At 49.5% G+C, this 12,486-nt stretch overlaps 1 protein-coding gene across 5 annotated transcripts in view; it reads right to left on the reverse strand.

Annotated features, from left to right (window-relative positions):
- SEC22C (SEC22 homolog C, vesicle trafficking protein) overlaps positions 1 to 12,486 on the reverse strand; it is a 31,104-nt gene that overhangs the window by 15,810 nt on the left and 2,808 nt on the right. For 3 of the 5 annotated variants that reach the window (XM_055134581.1, XM_055134578.1, XM_055134580.1), the window contains 2 exons: positions 5,003 to 5,211; positions 1,798 to 1,961 (listed from right to left, as the gene is read on the reverse strand). In XM_055134581.1, the coding sequence (XP_054990556.1) occupies positions 1,798 to 1,961; positions 5,003 to 5,184 (346 nt within the window). In that variant the 5' untranslated portion in view covers positions 5,185 to 5,211. Of the gene's footprint in view, positions 1 to 1,797; positions 1,962 to 4,989; positions 5,212 to 7,760; positions 7,909 to 12,486 lie in introns of all 5 variants that reach the window. The other 2 variants (XM_055134579.1, XM_055134582.1) reach the window with 2 other exon arrangements.

Consider the following 12,486-nt stretch of genomic DNA (forward strand, 5'->3'; position numbering starts at 1 on the left):
AATAGAGAAGGGATCACTAAGAAAATGATGGCTGGAGGAACCAGTTGGGATGGGAGATGCATGCTGAAAGTAGATAACGGACCAAACATGATGATCTCTCAGTGTCTCTGTTGCAAGCCATAATGCCCCAAAGTAGAGAGAGATTATGGGGAATATTGTCTGCCATGGAGGCAGGGGGAGGGTGGGAAAGTGGGGAGGTGTACCCAGGATATTGGTGGTGGGGAATGTGCACTGGTGGAGGGATGGGTGTTTGATCATCGTGTGATTGTAACCCAAACATGAAAGCTTGTAACTATCTCACGGTGATTCAATAAAATTTTTTAAATTAATTAAAAAAAAATAGAAAATGGGGGCTCAAGACCTACTAGGCTCAGGCAGTGCACCAAAGGAAACCCCAGTACCACAGGCTAAAGAGGGTGCTGAGCCCATACCAGTGGGCCAGCTGCAAGGCCACGAGGGGTGGGAGGGCATGAGTAGGTGCGGCCAGAAAGCCTACGTGACCTCCAGACGCCACCTTGTGCCTGCCCCTCCCTCATTCAGGAGCATGGCAGGGGGGCTGGAGGCTCTCACAGAGGCCCAGAGAATGCACCCCACCCCCGCACCATCTCTACTCTCCTTCTCCCACGGGCTCTAAACGAATCCCATGTGAGAATGCAGTATGCAGTCCAGCTGTGAGGCTGTGCTCTGCAACCCCTGGGCCTTCATCAGGCATCCCCGCAGCACCCCAGAAAGGACCCCCCCCTTCCAGAGCCAGGCTTCTCAAGCCTCAGAGTGAAGGACCCCTCGTCTTCCCTTACTTCCCAACTGTAGCAGGCTGGTAGCACTGACAAAATGGAATATAAAACAAGTATAAGAATGTACAAATTGTGCAAATTTCTGGGGTCGGAGAGATGGTATAGTAGGTAGCACTTGCCTTGCATGTGGTGGATAGGGTTTGATCCATGGTATCCCATAGGGTCCCCTGAGAACAGAGCTAGGAGTGACCCCTGAGCATTGCCAACTGCTGCTCCAAAAAAGACTTTAAAAATAATAATAAAAATAATAACAATAACCTTGGGGGATGAGAGGGTAAGTGGGGGTGTTTCCTTCATTAAATAGACATACTACATTTAAAAAAAAAATGGGGCCGGAGCAATAGTAGAGGGGGTAGTGCATTCGCCTTGCACATGGCTGACCCAGGTTCAATTCCCGGCATCCCATACGGTCCCCCGAGCACCACCAGGAGTAACTCCTGAGTGCAGAGCCAGAAAGAACCCCAAGCATTGCCAGGTGTGACTCAAAAAGAAAAAAGAAATGAATATATACATCTCATTGACAGTAAGAATTTCTATTCATTTGTTCTCCTGGGGGTTTTGTTTTTTACTTACCTCATGACGGAAAAATTAGTTCAAGTGTTAACCTTCGAGCAGCGCCAGAGAGGGGCGGCAAAACGTCCTTAAAGTGACTAAGGGTAAATATTCGAGGCTCAGAGGCCTCAGAGTCCCTGCAGGCACAGAGTGGCCACAGACACCACGGAGAGCAGTGTGTGACTGCTCCACACTCTCTCCACAAAAACAGGAGCCACTATTAAGCTCGAGCTTCCCGGGCCATTTCAATGGCTGTGAAATCTGACAGTTCCAGACTGTCACACATTACACCTCCTCCTCTGGGTTTTCCCTGATGGTCAGAGCCAAACCTAAACTGTTAGTTCCACGCACACGGGAGGGAGAGAGGGAAAGAGGGAGAGAAGGAGAGAGGAAGAGGGGAGAGAGAGAGAGAGAGGGAGGGAGAGAGAAATAAACAAGAGAGAGGGCTTACCAAACTCGAGAAAGGCGTATGGCCTGGTGGCCAGGCCGATGCGGGCACGGTCGTAGGAAGTCGTGAATTCGCACCACAAGGTCTCCAGGAAGCAGAAAGCCATGGCTGCCGGGCACTGGCGGGAGCAGATAGCCATGCAGGCCACATCCCCCAGAGAAGAGACACTGGAACGAAAGAACGACACTCCCATGACCAGGGAGGACACCCACACGGCCTCCCCCACACCCACACAGAGCCCGGGCTCCGCTGCACGCTGGCTAGGCTGGGACCGCCCTGGGAGCTGTCATCTGCGCACAGGCCCTCTGCCTGGGATGGGGTCTTCCTGCGGCTCCTCTGAAACAGACAGCAGGGTCTGCCCCGAGAGCGTGGGCTCCCTCTGATTCACGCACGAGGGATGCACGCGCCATCGGGGACATACATGGAGCCGCCACCTCTCTTCCTCCTCAGAAGAAGATTTTCTTCTGTTGCCGACATCAGTAGATTTTCTAAAGTTAAATCATTCTGGCATCCTGAAATAAAACCCTTCCGGGTTGTGAGATGATACATATTCAAATGCACAGCAGTGCTCCATTCCGTTTCCTAATGTTTTATTTAGGACTTTTGTGGCTGTGCAAAAAATAAAAAAGGCTGGCCTGTGATTTCCCTATTGGCAGGGCCTCCGCCTGCTTTGGGGACTGGGATTATTCTGGTTTCATAAAACAAATGTGGGGCTTTTCATCCTCTGCAGCTCCTTTTTTAGAGCATCGCGCTAGTATTTTAAGTCCTGAGGGCTCTGGTTCCACCATGCCTCCTGAGTCCCACTGTCAGTTTTTGCTGAGGACCCAGCAGTGGCAGGGGGCTCCTTTACTTCAGGGCTCCCTCGGTGCCGAAGATGCAGCGGACCAATGTGCAGGGTGGTTCTGCCTGTCCTTCGGCCACTACCACAGAAGGGTCACCAGTCTGGAACCAATATTGATATGTAAACCTCAGCCTGGCAATTCCAGGTTGGGGGAAATCTAAATTCAAACTCTGGCCCCATAGGAGGCACAGGAGAAAGGTTTCAACATCCTGACAAAAGCTTGTTTTCCTCTCATCCTAAGCCAAGAAAATATGAGTTATCCCTCTATACCGGGAAGACTGTTTCTCACTCATCACTCAGGCTGTCACCTTACAGGACGGACTCATTCCCTTGGGACCAGAGAGACAGAATAGTGGGAAGGGTGTCTGCCTTGCAAGCAGCTGACCTGGGTTTAATACCCAGCTCCATACAGTTCCCCAAGCCCACCAAGAGTGATCCAGAGCCAAGGATAAAACCCTGAACACCACTGGGCGTGACTCCTCCCTCTCAAAAGAAAAAAAAAATGATATGTGAGCAGAGCTTAGGGACTGGCTGCCTGCATTCAAATCCTGGTCTACTCCTTACTAACAATATAATCCTTAAGTAAGTGAACCTTGCTTCCTACTCTGCAAAGCAGGTAAAACTATTATTTCCGACCTCAGAGGCCACCTAGCATTTAATTTTTTTTTTTCTTTTTGGGTCCCACCCGGTGATGCACAGGGGTTACTCCTGGCTCTGCACTCAGGAATTACTCCTGGCAGTGCTCAGGAGACCACATGGGATGCTGAGAATCGAACCCGGGTCGGCCATGTGCAAGGCAAACGCCCTACCTGCACTATTGCTCCAGTCCCCCACCTGGCATTTAAAACAGTCCCCTCAGCATATAGAAGGTATTAACTATTTTAACTCTAAATTATTGTGCCTGCTTGGTTCCAAATTCCATTGGAACATTTTCTCAACATCATAGTCATTTATGGCTTTTTTTCCTTTTGGTTTTCAGATATTCCTGGCTCTGTGCACAGGGATCACTCCTGGTGATGCTCAGGGAAACACAGGTGGTATTAGGGTCATATGTGTGCACAGCAAGAGCCTTACTTGCTAAACTATCTCTGACTCCTGTGTATTTTGTTCGTTCCCTCATTAGACTCTACTTCCTTGAGGAGGCTTTACTTGTGTTCATTTTTTTTCATTCTCTTGCTCTTGTCACAAAACAAAAAAATATTTTCATTCTGCTTTAAACCTTGAACGGCTACCAGAGAGGTAGTATAGGGGCTAAGGCACTTGCTTTGCACACAGCTGACCCCAGTTCAATCCCTAGCACCACATATGGTCCCGGAGTGCCAAAGGTCACTCCTGAGCACGGGGCCAAGAACAATGCCCAGCACTGCCGAATGTTACCCAACACTCCGACCCCCTCACCCCCTCAAATAAAAGCAAAAACTGAAAGCAAGAATTCTAAGTTATGGAGCTGAAGTAACAGTACAGCAGGTAAGGCACTTGCTTTACATGTGGCTGACCCAGGTTCCAACCTGAAAACCACATATGGTCAGTCCCCAGAGCACTATCAGGAGAGATCCCTGACAGAGCCAGAGGAAGCCCTGAGCACCACTGGGTACGGCCCTGAAACCAAAACAAGAAAAAAAAAAAAAAGAATTGTAAGTCAGGGGCTGGGGCTGGGACTCAAGTGCAGAGCATGTGTTTCACAGGGCAAGGCCCTGGGTTCAGTGAAGCCCTACATCCTGCATACTGCCATCGCCCCACAGGGTTTTGTCCTAGTGGTCCTGGAGCCAGTCTGAGCTCTGCCAGGAGTGGGCCCCACCACATTGGGGAAAAAAATTTTTTTTAATTATGTCTTTTTTTTTTTCACTCTCTTGGCTTCTCACCTCCTGACCTTCTCCTACATTTTCATTTATTTCCTTCCTCCTTACCCTTGTACCACCCTCATACTCCATGCAGCAAAAACTGTCAAACTAAAGGCATATAAAATACTGGTTGAGGGGCCAGAGAAACAGGACAGTGGGTAAGTGCCTTCCCGGCAGCCGGCCCAGGTTCAATCCCTGGCACCACACATACCATCCCGGGCACTGCCCGGAGTAATGCCTGAACACAGCCCGGAGTCAGTCCTGAGCACCGCCACGTGCCGGCCAGAAACAAGACAAATAAGAAAATAAAACCTGGCTGAACCGGATTTCCCGGCGCTCACGGCTCTCCAGCAGAAGGGCGGCAGTTGGGGCAGCGGTGCTTCAGCTCCTGCGAACCCACCACAGACACGCCCAGCTGTTTCACAGCCTGACCACGGGGCGACCCACGCCACGTGACCTCGATGTGCAGTCAGAGCCCCACGCTGCTCTGAGGGGCCGGCCACGCGCACGTGCCTGCTGTGCTTACTGAATGGTGAAGTGCAGGCCTTCCGCAGAGCCTCGTCCTGGGTACTGGGCCAGTCGCGCCGCTGTGATCTTGAGCCGTCTCCTGCACTCCAGGAACTCCTGGGTGTGGTAGAAGTCAGTGGAGGCGGACAGGGCCAGCCCATCTCTCACCCTGACCACACAGGCGAAAAGGATCATGGACATGGTCCGCAGGAGAAGTCATGAGGACACCTGGGGAGAGCAAGGTCAAGGTCACCGTGTCAGAGGCCAGACGCTGGAGCCACAGGCGTGCTGCTGAGGGGACCGCCTGGCCTGCCCGCACCCCACCACAACAGCACAGGCCTCTTTCATTACCGTTCCCTGCCCTCATTTCTGCCCCCCATTTTTAGAGAGACAGGACAGCAGGTAGTTACGCCTGCCTTGCACGTGGCCCACTCAGGTTGGATCCCTGGCACCCCATATGGTCTCCTGGACCCCACTAGGACTGATCCCTGAGTGCAGAGCCAGGAGTGAGCCCTGAGCACAGCCAAGGTGGGACCCAAAGACAAAAAGGAACCAAAAAAAAAAAAAACCATTTTCCTCCCTTTCCCAGACCTCCAAATCACCTTCACATGAAATCGCTTTTCCAATCCTCTCTACTGAAGGGCCGGGGCCTGGGGGTGTAGGGGGGGGCGGGGGTCAAAGGGCTGGAGAACAGGCTTTGCATACAGGAACCCCAGGCTCCATCCCCAGCACTTCACAGTGCCCTCAGCACTGCCGGGAGTGGCCCGAGAGCACTACACTGGGAGTAGCCCAGGCCCCACCAGGTGGGACCAAAACAAAATGAGATTTGGGAGGGGGAAAGGTAGAGCAGGGCCAGAAGGACTCTCAGAGCAATGGCAATCACAGTGGGTGACACGGCCCCCAAAGAGACAGGGAGGGAGGGTCGGAGTGATGCACAGAGGGTAGGGTGTTCACCTTGCATGGCTCACTGGCCGGCACCCCAAATGGTCCTCTGAGCCTACCAGGAGTGATCCCTGCTTGCAGAACCCTGACCACCGCCAAGTGTGGCCCCAAAACTAAGGAAAAAAAGGGGTGGGAGGGTTGGACACCATAGGATAGGAATAGGGGTAAATGCCAAACACCTTAGCTGCCTTTTCCTCCCCTGCCCAGGGGTAGGGAGGGAAGGCAGTGAGCAGCGTCTGAGCGTCTAACCGAAGGCTGACAGCAGAGGGAGCAGAAGACCAGATGGGACGGAGAGAAGAGTAGTATGTCCTCCTGCATTTCTGAACCGCTGACAGGGAGCCAGGCTTTGGTAGAACCGAGTGCCTACAGATGGCTGAAGGGAGTCATTCGGCAAATCACTATACAGTGCAATATTAAATATTTGACCAGGAGCGCCATTATGAGAAACTAAAGGAAATTCACAGAAGTCCCTCAGGGGGCCTTGGAGAATCTGGCAAAATGGCTTTCGGGGCAGAAAAGGCCCTGGGTCAGGGCTGTGGTTGGGCGAACGTGATAATCGCTACACTACGGAAACGGTGAGTCAGTGCTGTGGAGGAGGCTGCCAGGGTTTAACCTCAGGGCTGACAGGGAAGAGGCCACCACAGCTGAAGGGGGACTCCAGGCTCCCACCCATGGTGGTAGGCCCCCTATCCAACAGGACGCTAACATCAGTCTCTAGAGTGGACTCGCCTTCCGAGGAACCTGACAGCCGTAACCCTACTCTGGCATCTGGATGGCCGTGAGCAGCAGCAAAGGGCGCCTCCCACAATGCAAACGGCTCTTCCCTCCACGCCCTTGCACATGCTTCTCCGACATCCACCGAGCCTCAGGTCCCGGTGTCCAAATCCACAGCCAGGACTGTCCAACTGCACTGCTGGCCACGGAGCTTTCCCCGCCCCATCCAACAGAAAGTAGTTCTCTGACCTGAAACGTTCAACAAATCTGCTGCCTCTTTTTCTCTTTTAGTCTGATTTATCAGTCTAGATAAACTTAGGTTCCATAAGTTTAAGTTCTAAGAATGAAGACCTTATCTGGCATGGATAAATGAACATTCCCATTTTATGCATGTAGGAACAGCAGTGGTATATAAAACATAGGCACAGGCACACAAACACACACACACACACACACACACACACACACACGCGCGCGCGCGCGCGCGCGCCAAAAGCTAAAAACAAGTTTACTGGTCAACAGACCAGGCAAAGTGCAACTGTCCCATTTCACCACACTTTGCATTGAAGAGTGAAAATGTGAAAAATCCCAGGATAAAAACCCCTCAACAAACAAAATTTCTAGGATCTCAGGACCATTGGCATGACCAGAGTGAATGCCAGGTCTGTGGACTGTACCCCAAACTGCCTGAGACCTTTGATCTCAGAAAGGACCCAGAGGCTGAGTGTGTATCTTCTTCTTTTTTTTGTTTTTTTTTTTTCCCCTTGGAGGAGGGCTTGTAGGGTGGGGAGGTTGGATCACATCCAGAGAGAGGTACTCAAGACTTGCTCCTAGCTCACAGCTTACTCCTGGCTCTGTGCACAGGGATCACTCCTGGCAGAGGTCAGAGGACCATATGGAATGCTGAGGATCAAACTCAGGTCAGCCCCAAGCAAGTTAAGCACCTTCCCCGCTGTTCTATGACTCCAGCCCAGAATGTGTAATCTTCTATGCTCTAGAAGCCACATGAGAGTCGGCTGCTCCAGCCTGAGAAAGTCAGATGCTATCACACCATCACACCAATTTCTGCAGGAAGCTTTTATCACAGTCCAGAGTGCCATGAACTTCTATCATATATATACCTTGGAAAATAGGAGGCAGTTTCAGGATAAACAGGATAAACTAACATATATCTTGGCTCAGGCCTATGGTTCTTCCGGCCATTTAGAAGGTAAAAGGCAACTGCTGCCATGATGTGGGAGACGTCTAAGAGTTTTCCTCTAGCAGTTCCTTGAGAACAAAAACAGGGGAAATATATTTACTGCGTCTGCAAGTATTTCCTGCAAGACAGAATGTAAACAGGTTGTTCCATTCTAACTGACCAGACTTACAAACGCATGTAGCCTGATGGCTTTAGGGCCCTGCTTGAACGTTTGAGAATATTGGAATTATTTAAGTTACAAACAATATTTTAAGGAGTCATAGGGCATAAGTCTGATGGGAAATAAAATAAAACTATAAAATGTCTTAGGATCTGAACAACAAATTTACTTTCTATCTTGAGGACAGTGTAATATCAGTGAATGGAAGTGATGAGCACTGTGTGTGTAGAGAAGTGTTTAAGGACACTTTTAGGGAGGCGGTGATGTAGTACAGCGAGTAAATGCGTTGCACATGGCCAACCTGGGTTCTACCCCCAAGACCATATATAGTCCCCTAGACTCACCAGGAGTGATCCCTGAGGCAGGAGTAAGCCCAGAGCACAATCAGATTTAATCCCAAAACCAAAAGAAACCCTAAAATTTAATAAAAAGGAAAAAAGGAATACTTAAAGAGCTGGAGAATTGCGGAGAGACAGTACAGCCAGTAAGGTGCTTGCCTTGCAAGTGGCTGACCCTGGTTTGAAACCTAGCACTAAGGATGGTCCCCTGAGCATAGCCAGATGGGGCCCAAAAAACCAAACCAGGTAACACAATAAAGATGTGTCTAACAACACTGTTACGAAATTAAAAAAAAAAAAAAGAATTAAAGAACTTCAACAAGAGCCATAATCAACATATAAAGACATAGCTGTGGTTGCAGGGATGGGAGGGAGTCGGGGAGAGACAAGGAACCAGTGAGAATGAAACAGATACCATGGGAGTCAGAGACAGGACAGAAATCTCTCAGGGGAACCAAAACCCACTTCCATTTCAGGGTGCTGAGGAAACCGTACCCTCTTTTCAGGGCTAGAAGTTTGCATTTATCCACCAGTCACCCCCACCATCACCCCCTCGCCCCTTATTGCTGACTTCAGGGACCTTTAACTAGGTGCCAGGTATTGTGTTAAACCAACGGAAAGCAGTGACCTTTCCAGGTGATGGCACTGCTAAGAACCAGTTCTGCTGCTCTAAGGGACTGAAGTCCCTCCGGGCTCTCGACTCCAGCTGCTTCATTCTTCTGTGATCAAGCCTCCCTCTCCTCAAATAGCATGCAAGACAGATAAAGCCTCGTTGGGTTGTTGTTGCCGTCGCTGTTTTCCCCAGTTCTGCCCATGCAGTTACTAGTGCTACAGAACAGTGCAAGCCGGACGCATTTTTAGGTATATTCATGCCCAAATGGAGGTGCCACCGTGATGACCTTGTTCGAGGCGGTGCGTGTGAAGCGCAGCAGCTGGCTGAGGGCTCCAGCAGCTGTGGACGAGTCTGAGCGGCCACAACACCCTCGCGCATTGTTTCCATGGGACGTTTCTGTTCCTAAGTTTTAATACGAACAGAAGAGGCTCATCTTTGTCTGCTCAGGCAGCCTGGGAAGGGCTCTGTGCACTGTAGGCGTTTAACGACGGTGAAGTCAGGTCTTACACAATTATCAGAGGGTGGAACCCAGCAAGAGATCGGACTGATCCTCAAAGAGGAATACACTGGGGACTTTTTCTGGAAAAGTGGATTTAGGCACTTTTCTTCCTACAACAACTACTACAACTGACACTAAGGCGGCAAGTATGAACTAAGCAAACTATCCGGAGAGGTGGAGGGGAGGCGGCAGCAAGCTGGCTAGGGACCCTGGGGTCAGAGGTCCAACAAGGCCGTGTTTGTTCCATTTTCTTCTTACCTCCCATATCCAGTGTTGGTGCTGGAGAAGCTGGCAAGCCAAAAACACCAACAGGGACACCACCACCACCACAAGAACCGGGCCCTCTCCAGACAAAGAACCGGGAACAGGTGAGCCGGCACACCATAGTAAGAAAATAAAAACAAACGCCAGATAGCACCCTCTGCTAGGGGAAAGGAAGTGCTTCCCCAACTCCCCACCCAGTGGCGTAGTACATGAAAGGGCCCGCAGAGAGCGACAGGTGCCAAGTGGCATCCACCAGTGAGCCCCTCCAAGTGAGTTGTGGGGAGCCAGAAGTCCCATCTCTGCCCAACTAGAACCAGCAACCCTGACACCACAAGTCACACAAAAAACCTGAAGCCCCACCTGACGGGGGAAGGTTCAAAAAGGGCAACTAGAAATTCATGTAAAGCCCCCCTGCAAAAATTAACACGATCCAGAACTCCACAAGAAAATGCCCCAAACATCCAGATTTTAATCAGAAATCACCTGTCGTGCTAAAACTGACAAAAACCTCAACTTGCATGAGAGACAATCATGCAAGACAATCATGATAGTAACACCAGCATGACAGAGATGTCAGGATTCTCTGACACACTTTAACACAGTCATCGTAAAAAGGTTCCAATGACCAACTACACACTTCAAACAAATAAAAAGAGTCTCAACAAAAAAAAATTTAATGAAAATATAGTTCCCCATGGGCTGAAGCGATAGCACAGCGGTTGGGCTTTCGCCTTTCATGCGGCCAACCCGTGTTCGATTCTTCCGCCCCTCTCGGAGAGCCCAGCAAGCTATCGAGAGTATGGAGCCCGCACGGCAGAGCCTGGCAAGCTACCCGTGCGTATTGGATATGCCAAAAACAGTAACAATAAGTCTCTCAATGAGAGACGTTACTGGTGCCCGCTCGAACAAATCGATGAGCAACAGGATGACAGTGACAGTGGCAGTGATAGTTCCCCATGCGGGCGAGATACTCTCAGTAGCTTGCCAGGCTCTCCGAGAGGGGTGGAGGAATCGAACCCGGGTCAGCGCATGCAAGGCAAACGCCCTACCCGCTGCGCTATCACTCCAGTCCGCACGGCAGAGCCCGGCAAGCTACCTGTGGTGTATTCGATATGCCAAAAATAGTAACAACAAGTCTCACGATGGAGACATTACTGGTGCCTGCTAGAGCAAATCGATGAGCAAAGGGATGACAGTGACAGTGATACTTCCCCAAAACCCTCCAAGAACCTAATTTCACAGCATAAGCAAGTGGGACTCATTCCAGGATTCAAGGATGGCATAGGGCATTTGCCTTGCATGAAGCTGACCCAGATTCCATCCTTGGCATCCCATATGGTCTCCTGAGCATTGCCAGGAGTGATCCTGAGTGCAGATCTAAGAGTAACCCCTGAGCATTATTGGGTATGGTCAAAAAAAAACAATTAAAAAAGAAAAAGGCATGTTGATCAGAAATAAAGAAATAAAACCTATTTTCAGATGATGTCATTATCTACATGGGGAATCCTTACATATCTTAAAAAAAAAATCAAAAACAGGTCCCAGAACTAAGGATTTCAACAAAGTTGCAGAACATAAAACAGACATCACTGTCACTGTCACTGTCATTCCGTTGCTCATCAATTTGCTCAAGCGGGCACCAGTAATGTCTCCATCGTGAGACTTGTTACTGTTTTTTGGCATATCAAATACGCCATGGGTAGCTTGCCAGGCTCTGCCGTGCAAGCGGAATACTCTCAGTAGCTTGCTGGGCTCTCCGAGAGGGGCAGAAGGAATAGAACCTGGGTCGGCCACATGCAAGGTGAACACCCTATCTGCTGTGCTATTGCTTCAGCCCAAAATAGACAAATAGAAATTAATTGTAGGATTTGGAGAAATAAAGCAATGGCTTACAGCACCTGCCTTGAAAGCATATGGTCATGAATCCAAACCCCTGTGTCCCATGTGCACCAAGAATAATCCTGGCATCGCTATGATTTTGACCCCTAGTACCACAAGCAATTTCTGGCTGTGGCTCAGTCACAAGTGTGCAAGCACCACATGGTCCCTTGAGTACCACCACAAGCAACCTCTGAGTACCACCTGGTATGGCCCCAAACCCAAAAATAAAAATATGAGTCAGAGAGATAGTTCAGTGGATTAGAGTGCATGCTTCACCTGTAGAGACCTAGATTCAATTTCCAGCACTATATGGTCCCCTGAGCATGGCCACAAGTGACGCCTGTGACTATATTTGTTTTAAAATAACAGTGGAGGGGAAAGCATTAACCTAAGGTCTTTTTACAACACTTACATTATGCGCTCATACTTGCTTTTTGTGTTTAAATGTCATTTTGAAATATCTCCACTAATAAAACCATCTTTTTTTTGCTAATTAAGCACAGTTCTGCTGATTTATGCATGAATGGTGAAGGACATATTTTATAAATGCCGCCTCACAATTACATGACATTTCTAAAATGAAAGGTCTGGAATAAATTTGGAATGAACTCAATGAATCTCAATATTCATTAGAAATGAAAGCTGTCTGTAGATAACTAGTGTTAAACTTAAGCAGGAAAGCAATGGTATGAATTTGGAAGATCGTGCCACCAAGAGAGAGCAGTATTGGTTACACAGACACTAAGATCGTCTCAGAGTGCTCACACCGAGTACTCCTGTGAGTCTGCCTTCCAGGCCTTACCAGCAACTTCCACAGTCCAGGGGACCAAAACCTTGTTCCATGCCAGGCACATTATAAAGTACTCACTAAAAACTAAGCAGCGAAATGAA

The sequence above is a fragment of the Sorex araneus genome, chromosome 4 (assembly GCF_027595985.1).
Source record: "Sorex araneus isolate mSorAra2 chromosome 4, mSorAra2.pri, whole genome shotgun sequence".
Taxonomy (NCBI): domain Eukaryota; kingdom Metazoa; phylum Chordata; class Mammalia; order Eulipotyphla; family Soricidae; genus Sorex; species Sorex araneus.